General features: G+C 50.4%; 5 protein-coding genes across 5 annotated transcripts; 2 read left to right on the forward strand and 3 right to left on the reverse strand.

The window, feature by feature from the left end:
- Nucleotides 1–624: 624 nt before the first annotated feature.
- FPSE_01931 (uncharacterized protein) lies at nt 625–4,439 on the reverse strand (the record flags this gene model as incomplete). Its single annotated transcript, XM_009255050.1, has 3 exons — nt 625–3,674; nt 3,731–4,223; nt 4,380–4,439. 3 exons carry the CDS (start codon nt 4,437–4,439, stop codon nt 625–627), a joined length of 3,603 nt encoding a protein of 1,200 aa, XP_009253325.1.
- Nucleotides 4,440–5,868: 1,429 nt separating this feature from the next.
- Nucleotides 5,869–6,551, reverse strand: FPSE_01930 (uncharacterized protein; the record flags this gene model as incomplete). The annotated part of the gene is made up of 5 exons (XM_009255049.1): nt 5,869–5,894; nt 5,955–6,020; nt 6,082–6,232; nt 6,402–6,416; nt 6,504–6,551. The coding sequence occupies 5 exons, from the start codon at nt 6,549–6,551 to the stop codon at nt 5,869–5,871; spliced, it is 306 nt and encodes a 101-aa protein (XP_009253324.1).
- Nucleotides 6,552–6,866: 315 nt separating this feature from the next.
- Nucleotides 6,867–7,592, forward strand: FPSE_01929 (uncharacterized protein; the record flags this gene model as incomplete). Its single annotated transcript, XM_009255048.1, has 3 exons — nt 6,867–7,045; nt 7,111–7,215; nt 7,283–7,592. 3 exons carry the CDS (start codon nt 6,867–6,869, stop codon nt 7,590–7,592), a joined length of 594 nt encoding a protein of 197 aa, XP_009253323.1.
- Nucleotides 7,593–7,950: 358 nt separating this feature from the next.
- FPSE_01928 (uncharacterized protein) lies at nt 7,951–9,155 on the reverse strand (the record flags this gene model as incomplete). The annotated part of the gene is made up of 4 exons (XM_009255047.1): nt 7,951–8,430; nt 8,612–8,807; nt 8,997–9,047; nt 9,109–9,155. 4 exons carry the CDS (start codon nt 9,153–9,155, stop codon nt 7,951–7,953), a joined length of 774 nt encoding a protein of 257 aa, XP_009253322.1.
- Nucleotides 9,156–10,557: 1,402 nt separating this feature from the next.
- Nucleotides 10,558–12,404, forward strand: FPSE_01927 (uncharacterized protein; the record flags this gene model as incomplete). Its single annotated transcript, XM_009255046.1, has 9 exons — nt 10,558–10,737; nt 10,812–10,889; nt 10,958–11,007; nt 11,078–11,222; nt 11,277–11,319; nt 11,377–11,462; nt 11,521–11,590; nt 11,639–11,870; nt 11,921–12,404. 9 exons carry the CDS (start codon nt 10,558–10,560, stop codon nt 12,402–12,404), a joined length of 1,368 nt encoding a protein of 455 aa, XP_009253321.1.
- Between the last annotated feature and the right edge of the window lie 613 nt (nt 12,405–13,017).

Genomic DNA, 13,017 nt, shown 5'->3' on the forward strand with positions numbered 1-13,017 from the left:
AAATGGACAGAAAAAACCTTATCACATCAATTATCGCGAAAACCCAGTCCCGACCTAAAGCAAAAGCAGGTCTTTGTATTTGTTACTCAGACGCCGCCTCCTATCATTGAGAACATGGCGTGTGTTGTTTCATTTGGGTTGGGTTATTGTAGGTACTAAGTAGTAATAGTGGTGGTTGTTGCCCTTTGAAGGGCTCGTAAAATTCCCCAGCATTGATTCTGCGTTCTCATCGTTCCATTAATAGCTAAGCTCGCCCAGGTATGCTGTCAATGTGAACGAACAGACCGCCGTTTGCTATAAAAGGAGAAAAACAAGAACTCCAAAGGGGAGTATCGCGTGCTTGGCCTAAGCATGAAAATAACAAGTGCCAAAACGATGAATGGAGCCTGCACGCAGTATGTGATCGCGCAGGTGTTATATGTGAAGCTCATTCCGGGAAGAGGCATCAACTGGTGGTGGTTTGTGAGTGTGGATATGTACTGAATAAAGAGACCCATGCATCGGCAGATAGAGGGTAAACGCAAGATGCTCTGCTCGTGTTATGTGATAGAATCAACTTCATGCGAGGCCCATTTCTATCGTGCAACTCGTCTCAATCGGCCCCCTCCAGCTTTTGCTACATTTCTAAGTAGTCAGTGGAGCTGATGTGTTGCGGCCCCAATCGGAGCCTCGGCCACGGTAGCTACCGCGGCCTCCTCTGCTTGATGTTGATGTAGGATGCTCGCCTCGAGAACTTGACACATCTCGTTTGCCTCCTCGTCGCTCGTAACCGGAGCCTCGGCTCCTAGGACCACCCCGAGTTGATGAGCCTCGACCGCCTCTAGTTGCGGAGAAAGGAACAGTGACAATTTTAGTATCCTTCATTTCAGGCAAACGAATCCTCATGGCGTTGCCGCCACCAACTACTTCTGCGGCGAAGTAGTATGGTTCCATAGCAGTTGGCTGAACCGCAAACTTCTTAGGTAAAGGCTTGTTTTGTGCCAACGCTGGCTGCCAAGCGGCCTCAGGGGCTTTGTGCGGTATTCGGATCTGGGGAAGAGATCCCATTTCCTGTTCTTCAAAACACTCTTCGGCCATGGGCTTGGTGATGGGTGACGGTCTGCCCTTGGTGAAGTGAGTTGGGGCGTTATTTCCGGGCAGAGAAACTGTAGCAGAGTCATGGTGGGCGACCTGATCCAAAGCGCTCTTACTTGCAGGATCGACGCCAATAGACCGTTGAGGCGGTGATCTCGAGCTTCCAAGCAAGCTGTTGATTCGGTTCTGCCATTTCTCTTGCGAAGACTCACCAGCTGCCACAGGGAGACGGTTAGGGCTGACAGGGCCTCGCACGACATCCTTAAAGGTAGGTGGCTGAGCCCAGCCGAATTGCACACGGCTTGCAGAAGGTTGCGAAGCTGTCATGGATGGCGGCAGTCTTACTACTGGCTGAGGTGGAGGGAGCGATACATGAGGTCTCTGTACATTGCCCTCATAAGCTGGGTGGCCTTCCATAGTGGGTGGTGGGGGAGTTGGTGATTTCGATCGCGATGGCTCGTTCTCGTTGATCCTGTCATAAGAGTCCCTTGTGGGGAAGAATCGCGAAGCGCGGCCTTGAGAAGTCGCTCCTGGGCCAACAGCGCCGCCAGCCCCTATAGCATTATTAAAGTCCTCTGTTGCTTCATCGCCAGCAGTCCTCCAGGGACCTGTGGGCTGTGCATCTTGAGGGTCGGCGGATCGACGTGTGCCGTCGCCAGGGGCATGGACTTGACGCCAGGTGTCCTTGATGACAGGCTGGGCTTCCTCGAGAGTCAGACCGCGCTCAGCAAGTTGACGATCACGCTCAAGTCTTTCTGCTTGTCGGCTGGCGCTCATCTGCTTATCGTTTTCGCTGACAGCGTTGATCCATTTGTTCGCCACGTCGGATCCTGGCGTAGGACGAGGACCGGAGGAACCGTACCGCGCAGGTCCAGAACCAATAGGCGCTGGGGGTTGTCGACCTTGGGAAGGCTGTTGTGCAACATTAGGAGGAGCAATGGGTGCCGGTCCCTTGCCCCCTTGCGAAACCGGGCGACTGTCCAAAGGCAGACGTCCAATATCCGTACTGAAAGTACCATTGCCGAGGCCTCGGTCATTATTAGGGGAACCCCAGACATTACGGGCCACTGGCTGTGACCCTGTGCCCCAAGTCGAGACGGCTCGATCCTGTCGTGAGGCTGCTGCTGCTCCCCAAAGCTCGGTGGGCTTGGCTTCTTGACTGTGAGATACGCGCCTGGCGGCAGCTCCCTGGCCTTGAGAAGAATTCGCTATCTGGCTTTCAGAATCCTGTGGCTGCTGTTGACCAGCGGAATGATCGCCATCATTTTGCACTGCAAGGGATTGGTTCGAGGCTCCAGAACTCTCTCGCTGTTGAATATGTGTTGGATGCGAAACATTGTCGGACTTGTCTGCAGACTCCTTCCTCTCCGTCTTCTTCTCTGGCGCAGGTCCCATAGCATCCAACTTCTTTTGAATGCGCTCTCTGCGCTCGGCTTCCTCACGAGCCTCTTCCTCAGATCGCCGCTTTCTAGCCAATTCAATACGCTCTCGCATATGCTTTTTCTGGAAATCAAGCTCATCGCCGACAGGGTGAACTGGAGGGGGTGGTCCAGCAACTTGATCCGGAAGAGGCTCACTGTGGTGTGGTTGCGCAACAGCAGGGCTGGGAGATGCGCGAGGAGGCATCCAATTAGACTGGTGCTGACCCCTTGGCGGGCCATGCGCTGAGGCTGGGAGGCCCGGTGACACAGGGTTATCAACAGAGCCCACAAAGGACGGCCTACGAACATCATGAAGTTCTGGTGGAGGAAGCGAACCATCGCCTCCCTTGTTCATACGTTGCATAAACGAGCCACTTCCACCACTGACATTAGAGGATCCTCGTCGTCTACCAAAAGGAGGTTCCTGGGTGGCTCGGCTTGTTTGGAACGCACCAGAGGGCTCGGCTGGGTAATCCGGTTGAGGGGGTCGCTGTAGCAGGGACGGGTGGTTCCTAGGGTGCTGTTCCATTCTCATCGAACCACGTCGGTTATCTTGCACGGGTTCGTAACGCCCAGAATGAGAGTTGTACAACTCCCGGTTTCCATGAGATGGGCCATCTCTCCATGCATGTCGGTTAAAATCATCGGCCGCAATTTCCTTGGGAGGAGGCGGCGTCATGCCCTTGTTGAATGGCTGTCTAGCAAGAGTGGCAGGTTCCGGGATCGGTGAAGCTTTTTCAACGGGAGGTAGAGTCGCCCATGGAGACTTTACCGGTACCGGGGGTGCCGGAGGTTTGGCAACCAGAGTTGGCTTCTCCTGAGAACCACTCTTCAATACAAGTCCCTTGCCTTGGGCAAGGTTGCTTGACTTCGTCAGTGGGGAGCTCACGGAAATCGGAGGAGCTGGAGATCGTGGTTTGTCCAAGGTCTTTCCCTTTGATGCAACAGAGCCACTGTCAGAGGGTGGTGGCGGAGGATGTTCATCTGGGTGAGGCAAGGTCGTCTTCGTGCCATCACCCCAGGTGATAGCTTCAGGGGCCCAATCATCGTCATCGTCGTCAATGTCCGCCCATTTGTTTTGTCCTTGTGCGTCATCTTCGTTTAAGCGACTGGCCATATGAATACCATACTTCTTCAGTTCCTCGTCGGTGAACTTCTTAGGTTCAGGGGGAGGCACAGCTAACATATCAGTTAGTAAATCCAGGGGTAAAACCAGTTGTCGGAAGACCACATACGTCGGTTCTTATTCCAAACAGCACTTGCATCTGGCGCACTACCAGGCTTCCCTCCATTAACGCCTCCAGAGAACCGAGGTGATGAGTCGCGCGTGCTGCTGCCCGTCTTGGCTATAAGTCGAGGTCGCGAGGAAGATAGGGTGGCTGAGCTTGTCGGGGGAGTACTGGAACCGGCAGGCTGTTTCTCGGCGGCCTTGGCTGAAGCGCTATTGACAGCAGCCTTTGTCGCAAGGAAGGTCTTATTGACCGAGACAGCCTTGAACGTAGCGGGTTTCTTGACTGTTGAGCCTGCGCGGCCATGCCCTTTGTCTTCATCCTTGCTCTTTGAACCATCTGCACGCGATGTCTCTGTATCTGACCCTCCGCTGGCACTAGCATCGGCAGAGGTAAGCTGATCTTCGACACTCGTAATATGCTTGTTCTCAATATCATCGTTGCCGGCACTGCCATTCAAATTCGAGCGGACGGGATCGACATTGTGAGCGTCGGGCGCCTAAGTTCATGAGGAAGCATGTTAGTAAGGCTCCATAGCATTCTGCAGCTCAGCTGCAGGCTCAAATGAGTAACAGAGAGTCAAAGTTTGGAAAACCGTTCCGAAACCCAACCTAAGGAAGTACCCGAATAATACAGCAGAGAAAGTAAAACGTACAGGCTGGGACTGAGAGGCAGTGGCATCGGCAGCTTTATCAACGGCAGCCTCTGTTGCCATCATACGTCGTGAAATGCGCCGGTCGTGTAGTTAGCGAAAGAAGCCCTCGAAATGAGTTTCTCCGCCTAGTCTCCTTATATTTCGGTCGGACTAGCGTTTAGGGGGTGGACGAAATGTCGTTTCTCGAAGTCAGGATAAACTGCGACAGGTCACCGCGGGGCGGGGAGGGTGAGAGATGTATGTCGAGTTGCGGGGGAGACGAGGGGGGATGTTGCGTATTAAAGGGCCGATCGTCGTTCGGACGTAAAGTAGCTAGAATGGTACTCGATCCGAGAGTCGTGGGGAGAGAATATGAGGAGGAAGGGAATCACCGGACTGCAGGGCGTGTCAGTTACCAGGTGTAAGGTGAGGTTTCAATGTACCCGGAGTAACTGCGGCTGAAGGCGTTGTGATGTGGAAGGCAGAGGGACGGCCAGTTTTCAGCAGATGTTGGGGGCTGGATTGGGTTTAGCGTGCAAACGACAGGGGGTTGGCATTGGCCAGCACGCCCCGTTAATCCGTCAGGTCCCTTAGATTCCGGTCCCTGGCAGCCAGCCCATTCATGGCAGGGCTGTCACAGCTGCCAGCTGTAAGGCGCTGGTGCTTAGGGGCTTCTTCAGGGCTGCCATGTTTGAGTTAATGAATGGGCTGCCGTCATGGAGCCATATGACTCTATCGGCCACAATCTGACCAGGAAAAGTCAGACTAGCTCCATCGTTAATCAGTAAGTTTAATCGTGAATAACAGTCAGAGTCACAAAGGTCTGCTTGTTACCATAGCACATTTGTTTGTTTGACTTAATTGCACTGTTGCATAAGGGTAAGACAAACAAGCTCTAGAGAATGAACTTCAAGTGTCGCATAGACTGGTGGCACCCGACTTTATCTGACCTTGCAACTGATGTAAACCTACCTTAGTATTAAGGTGCATATTAGACATAGCATAGTCGCAAAGCTCACGGCCAACCTAGTCAGTGTTCAAGCAAATGTTGCCCTTCTCAGATTGCTAGTGGAGATGACAAAAGCTGGTGATGACTATCGCAAACATCATCTCACTATTCTCGTTAGACAGTCGTAATGAGACGGAACCTCAGCAGAACGACTGAAGATTACCTTCATCTCATTCACCTGAAAGCGAGTTTGTGACCAAAATATTTCCCCTGTTTGTGAAAGAAACCAAGAGCATAACATGACAATGCTAAGCTGTTCAGCAATAGCATCAGCCCGACTCACAGGTGGAAGCTTTCGCTAACCACAAACACAGCTATAGGAATCAAAGGCAGGCCATCATATAACCAAAACGTGATAGTAGTGTCACTTCACTTGCTTGTTAGAGATACATAGGGAAGCTAAGTCGCGTATTCGACCGCGAAGTTTCCGGAGTTTATATGTACACGACCCCCGCTCCCTCTCACACAGCGATCCGTCCAAGGTATCAAAAAGTCACTCGCTTAGTGAGCGTTATTCTTGTGGTGACCTAGAGAATTATGACGTTAGAAAAGATGTCCCCTTTCACCTTTGCCTTGGATATACTTACGGAGATGGAAGTAGTAGTTTTGGGCGTAACCAATACCGACGAGGAAGACAATCAGGTGAATGATGGCTATACAAAAATAATGTCAGAATCCGTGAATCATGCCCGTCTCGAGATAGGGAATCCGTACGCTTGCCAGTAGGGTTCTTGCCGAAGTGCTTGGCCTGGTATCGGCCGAGGAGACCCTTAGCCTTGACCTCGGGGGCGGCACCTCGGGGAAGCTTCTCGTAGAAGCTGACGACACGCTGCATGCGGATAGCATCAGGAGCGGCGCCAATGGCCTGTAGTGAATCGAACTCGGTCAGCCTTCCAAATCTCCATCATGGTGGGTTTTCCCTCGCATCGATCGATCGCCCAATAAAAAAGTCCACATCATATCTCATCCATCCAAGAGTCGTCGGGATCGAATTCGAAAACCAATGTAGAGAATAATCATCGTGTTTTGCGTACCTTGGGAGAAGCGACCTATTTTTTGGAAACCTGGTGTTAGCAACGGAATCAATCGGAGCACCGGGCGTTTGCGCCCATAACCGAAGGGGCTCTCTCTCTCACCTTGGGGGGAATGAGCGTCGAGAGCGCTCGGCGGGTGACGAAGCTCATGATGTCGGTATTTCGAAGGGTTCGAGACTCGGGAATTGGTCAATTGCCGCGTTGGTCCGTCGAGGATCTGAATGACGCTCAATTAAAGGGCTGGAGAATGAGGTTCTGTCGAGATGGATTTGGTCCCGCCCAGATTCAGGTTCTTGCCGAAAAGCACTCGTTCCACGTCCTCGGCGAAACTACTGATCCGCTCCACCCAATCAGCAACTCTGTGTTCAAGCTTGCTTCAACCTCAGAATATCGCCGCAGCCCACCATCACTCACTCTAGAAACGTCACGCCCACAACGTCAATTGAAAGCCGAAGCCTTGCAATCATGGCCGCCCTCCGATCTCAGAGTGCGGCTCGTATGCTGCGAAGCGCCGCTGTCCCTCGAGTCGCCCTTTCCGCCGCTCCCCGACGATTCCAGAGCAACATCACCTCAGCTACTGGTACCATCACTGGCCCCGTTGCCAACGAGCCCGACTACAACATCCAGGCCGACAAGGCTACCTCGTACGGCTTCCTGACGCGCGATTGAATATTGATAAGATGGAATTCGAGTGCTGACTGACCGCCAGCACCTACACCCCCGTCCCTCGATCAATCCAGGATGGTAGCGAAGAGATCCTTCCCGCAGCCATCATGTCAGGCGCTCCCATGGAGCTCCAGGCCCGAACAGTTCGGTTCGTCAATACCATATGAAAATTCGATGTCGCCATCAAAGGACCGAGGAACTAACAACAACGGCAGCATCTACCAGGAAGCCAAACCCGCTACACAGTCCGGTGACTGGCGCGGTCGACGCTGGCGAATGGATTGGGATATTCTCCCCAAGGGACATCGATGGGAGAACCCTCTGATGGGCTGGCAATCTTCGGGTGACTTCATGCAGGGAACCCACATCAACTTCGAAAGCAAGGAGGATGCCATTCACTTTGCTGAGAAGCAGGGTTATGAATACTTTGTTCAGGAGCCAAACTCTCGCAAGTTTGCCCCCAAGGCCTACGCCAACAACTTCCTGTACTCCGCCAGGAAGCTCAAGCACATCAGGACGAAATAGACGGCTTAGACAGCCTGCTCTTATGTAAATATGTTTATTTGAAAGACTCATTTTCGTTGTGTTTCGGCATGAGCCTCGGATAAATATTGCAGTTCGCAGTCACAATTATGAACCAGCGGCATGATCAATTAATGATTCATTATCATTTCTTTCTGAAATATAGGGTCCACGATGTGTTGGAGTACGACTACGAAGTCGCTCCAAAACGCCCGGCGTGGGTCTGTTTCTCATTCTTATCCTTACCACAATGTTGATATTTACCCCTAACGCCAAGCTAGGAACTGTTACGATAACGCCGGCATTCTCTACCGCTTAACCAAAGGCTAGTCCGACCATATTTCCAGGTCTAATATCAAAGTCACGTTGTAATCATGGGGTCGTGGCCGTTTCGTGTCTGGGGAGGCAGTCTACCGAGGTCAGGCACGTCGTTATACAAGCCAAGCTCCAGGTACTCAGGTAGACTTTTGCCTTTGTCGCGAGCAGTATTCTCGGCCCAGACGCGCATTCTCACGAGCTGGCGGATGGCCGACTCGCGTCTTTGGGATTGCCGTTCCAGAATGGCACGGTTGACGTTATCAGCTACTTCTAGGCGCAGCTCTGGTTTCAACAGAGCCGCTAATTCCGGCTCAAGCGAGTCCGACGGGAACATGAGTAGTGCCATCGTCTTCTCTAGATCCCCGAGGAACTTGTTGTTCGTAGGTGCTCTAGGGCCTAGCTGCTCTGTGGCAAACTTGAGCGCCGGCCCAATGTCGCCTCCAGGTGTATTACAGGTACGAATGAGTTCGACAAGTTGAAGTCGTAGCAGAGAAAAATGCAGTGCTTTGTCTTCATCTAGGATCTTTTTGTCGAGTTAGCGACGGTTCGTTCAAGTGTGTGTAACATGAAAAGTGTATGAAGAAAGTGGTCATAACAAAGTGGTTGTTTCTCATCAAAGGCCCGAAGGCTCTATGAGTGGTGCATGTAAAACTCGAGTTCTAATCATCCCAAGTGTGGTGATTAATGGTGGGAAATTGTCTTACCTCGGGGTCGAAATCATTTAATGTTTCAATAGCTGTTTGAATATTGCCGCTATGGATACACTTTTGTATTTCCTGCCTGGCAATGATAGAAGGTGTCTCCTGGTGAGGGACCAGATTGGCCTCTTTGGAAAAATTGGCTGCGGCGTTTGGATATCCCTCCATGGTGAGGTAATCCAGAATCAATGCATTGATATCACTGTTGAAATCGTTAGCAATTGTTGGTGAAAACATGACTGCAAAAACGAGATGTATGGCATGGTAAGTTCAGAAAAATTGAAGATTGATATCGTGTTTCCGCATTATATGCTAGGAGAGATTCCCATTGATAGTTCGTTCATCATTTCACCGGTGGTAGTGCTGGGGTAGTGGGGGAATAGTAGCTTACCTTTTGGGAGATTTGACCTCTTCAACACGAAGTTCAAAGTCATGCTGAGGTCTGAGAGGAGTAGCTGTAGAAGCAGATGACGTCTGATTCTCGAGTCAGCGCCCAGCTTTACGCAAAGCTTGGGCTGAAGCTCGGCTTGCCGACAATGAAGCTCACCATTTTGAACAAGTATCCCACACACTTCTCAGTACAACTCGTTTCGATTCGAAACTTGAACAGGGACTGTTAATCGACAATACGACAGAGAAGCAATAGCCGAATGGAGGCTGCAGACGATTCAGCGCATGGAGAATCAGGCCCAAAGATCTTGTGTCCAGATCAGAACAATGCTGGCAGAAACTTTTTCTGAGATTGCTCTGAGCGATGTTTGCAAAGAAAAGAAAAAGAAGAAAGTTTGATGGAAGATGGGAAGAGAAGAAAAGGTGATTGGGGGGCTGGAGGAAAAGAAGCCCCAAGTCGTGGGTCCAAAACTTGTAGCCTCATAACAGGGTTTGAGAGCCAATCACAAACGCAGAAAGCTCCACTAACTCGTGCCCTGTGTGCCTCAGGTCTCCATTCATGATAGCCCCGCTGAGACGCGACTGGAAGCAACTGGTGGGAGCTAGGTAGGGAAGCTTGGTCCCTGGAGACTGAGCTACGTTACAGGCGACAGGGCAAGGCGGGCAGTCTGTTGGCGGTTGATGCCGCGGCTTAGCATCCATCCATCTCGGTGCACTCGTTCCGTCGATATCGATCCTGGGTTATACAAATATTGCATCTCATGATGTGATACCCATGACGGCCGTATGTGACAACCCTTCGACTACCTCGGTATAGTCGAATAAAAGCATCAATAGATTAATCAGTTTCAAACCAGCACACACTTCATCATGGTCATGGTACCTACCCTAACCCAGTGTCAATGTCTGGAGCCAAGCCACATCACCTTCAACACAGGTCACCATGGCATCGAGCTAAAGGACTAGACCAAGCTTATCTCTTGTGCAGTAGCAGTTTGGATCGTGCGGAGAAGGTAATGCGCCTTCGGCCATCGCCGTCTTTCGATAGATACTAGATATGAGGAGAACCCTGACGAGGTCCGGTCGATCGTCAAAACGAGAGCAAGGCCCTGAGCTTAGCTTATTGTTCCCTTTTCGTTCTCGCTTCACAAGTTCAACCACCAACTTTGCATATATATACATACATACAGCTACCTACTGTACACCGAGTCCTCCCTCTTCAACATCCCCCGATAGCTTCCCTTGGAGGTTGACTGAAGCTCTTCCGTCTCTGTTCCCGATTCTTTTTGGCCCTTTGTGGATCACACAGGCGACAGGGCCGTGCTTAGCTGCTCCACCAAAGAACGGGCGAGCCAAACCCTCACTCAAATCGAAGTTTGAAGGCACCGACTGCTCGTACAGCTCGTGGACATTGCAGGGCAGTTTTCGAAAAGAGGAGAGTTTTTGTATTCTTCTTCTGTCGAGCCGTCCTCGGTCCTTTGCCTGTCCGATCCTCTCGTCCTTTTTACTTTACATCCAAATTCAAGGTTGACGGTGACCTCATTGAGAACTAGTCTACCGCAATGTCCGCCTCTGCAATCCCTGAAATGAATGGCGGGCTCGAGAGTCATGTCACGGTCCAGAAGCGAGCTTACTATTCACCTCCCTGGGCCGATGTCAGTATCATTGGTGTTGCGGGCAGCTCTGGCTCGGGCAAGTCGACCTTGTCCCAGGCCATCGTCAAGAAGCTGAACCTACCCTGGGTTGTTATTTTGTCCATGGCATGAAACCCTTGAAAACTTTATATGTTAAAACATCATGCTTATTATATGTCTAGGACTCTTTCTATAAGACCTTGACTCCCGAGCAGTCTAAAATGGCTTTTGCCAATGAACATGACTTTGACTCTCCCGACGTATGCTTTCTGATCTGCATGTGAATACATGAACTCTCAAAACAGTAGCTGATGAACAACTTCTACAGGCCATCGACTTTGATGTTCTAGTTGAGAAACTAAGGGACCTAAAAGCTGGGTATGTCTGGTTGGCGACAGCTTCATTATTGGCGTCGAAGAACTCAACTGACGTCTCACTATACTTACAGACGGCGTGCTGAGATCCCTGTCTATTCATTTGCGAAGCATGCGCGACTGGAGCATACGACATCCATCTACTCGCCCCATGTTCTGGTCCTAGAGGGTATTTTTGCTTTATATGACCCCCGAGTCATCGAGCTACTCGATATGGGTGTAGGTTCAAGCTACTGCGACTCGTAAAGTGATTGGGCTCTGACCATTGATTAGATCTATTGTGAAGCAGATGCGGATACATGCCTATCACGAAGACGTAAGTTCTGGCAGCATTGCAGCTCACATGGATTAATCACTGAGTAAACATAATTAGTTGTGCGCGATGTGCGAGAACGTGGCCGAGATATCGAGGGTATCATCAAGCAGTGGTTCGGGTTTGTCAAGCCCAACTTTGAAAAGGTATATCCGCTGTCTTGGAAGTGACAGAATGACTTCAAGTTTACTGACAGCTCCAAAGTTTGTCGAGCCCCAACGCAAGGTGGCCGACTTAATCGTGCCGAGAGGTATCGAGAATAGAGTAGCTCTTGGTAAGTCCTGCCCTTGATGTCAGTATGTTTTGCGGCTTACATTCGTAGATATGATGGTTCAGTTCGTTGAGAAGAAGCTGTTTGAAAAGTCAAGACACCATCGAGAGGCCCTGTCTCGACTTGAAGCAGCGAGCAAGGATTCTGCTCTATCTGATCGTGTTGTGGTATTGAACGATACCCGACAACTCAGATTTATGAACACCATCCTTCAAGATATCGACACAGATCCCGAGGATTTCATATTCTACTTTGATAGACTTGCTAGCTTGATCATCGAACAGTAAGATACCGGCGAGAGGCGAAATTGAAGGACTCGCTAACATGGTAAAGGGCCCTTAACAACGCCCACTTCGAGGCCAAGAAGATCATCACGCCGCAGGGATACGAATACAAGGGCCTCGTGCCAACAGGCGAGGTCTGCGCCGTTATTGTACTCCGAGGAGGATCAGCGTTTGAGCCGGCGCTGCGAAAGACTATTCCGGACTGCCGAACAGGTCGACTTCTCATCCAGTCCGACTACTCAACAGGAGAGCCGGAACTTCACTACTTGCGACTGCCCGACGATATTGCAAGCCAGCAAAGCGTGTTGCTTCTTGATACACAAATGGCTACTGGTGGTGCTGCTCTGATGGCGGTGCAGGTCTTGGTCGACCATGGCGTACAGCAGGACCGCATTGTTCTGGCAACATACTCGGCAGGCAAGGTTGGGCTTCACAGATTGACATCTGTATTCCCAGAAATCACTGTGGTGGTTTGCAATATGCTCGACTACCAACAGGAACGATGGGTAGAGAAGAGGTATTTCCGCTGTTAGGTAGTCTAGGGCTATTGGACACGCTGTTGCATGCATATACAGTATAGTATATATCGTTCCGCAAAGAATGAGCTCAAAGCGTACTGAGACAATTATAACAAGATTGAACCAATCTGGTGTCTGCAGTCAATATTGATAGTAAAGTTGGTATTGGAATGACTGGCTGAAATGCCAAAACACATCCATAAAGCACAGAAACAAACGAATAAAATGTTGCTACGTCAGCTATTATGGTTCAAGATCCACCATGTGACATCCCATCTGTAATCGATTGATAACAAGAACCCATGAAAAGAAAATGGTGCTTCCGCAGCTAACAGCATAAATATCTTGGAAAAGAGGAGCCACTCGGTGATACTATTTATTACTTGACGCGAAGTCGGCCGAAGCGTCATGACATAGCAGCCGACATATCCGGCACATGATTTGGTAGGTAGCAGGTACTCAAGAATTCAATATTAACTCAATTCGTGTTGTATGTTGTACATTCAATATTGAATGACAAAAAAGCAATATATATATTGATGATATTCCATGCTTCTAGAACTGTAGTGAAATAACCTTTAATCGATTTTGCATACATCGCCAAGAAATTAAATGGCAGCCATGGATT

Source organism: Fusarium pseudograminearum, chromosome 1 (genome assembly GCF_000303195.2).
Source record: "Fusarium pseudograminearum CS3096 chromosome 1, whole genome shotgun sequence".
Taxonomy (NCBI): Eukaryota; Fungi; Ascomycota; class Sordariomycetes; order Hypocreales; family Nectriaceae; genus Fusarium; species Fusarium pseudograminearum.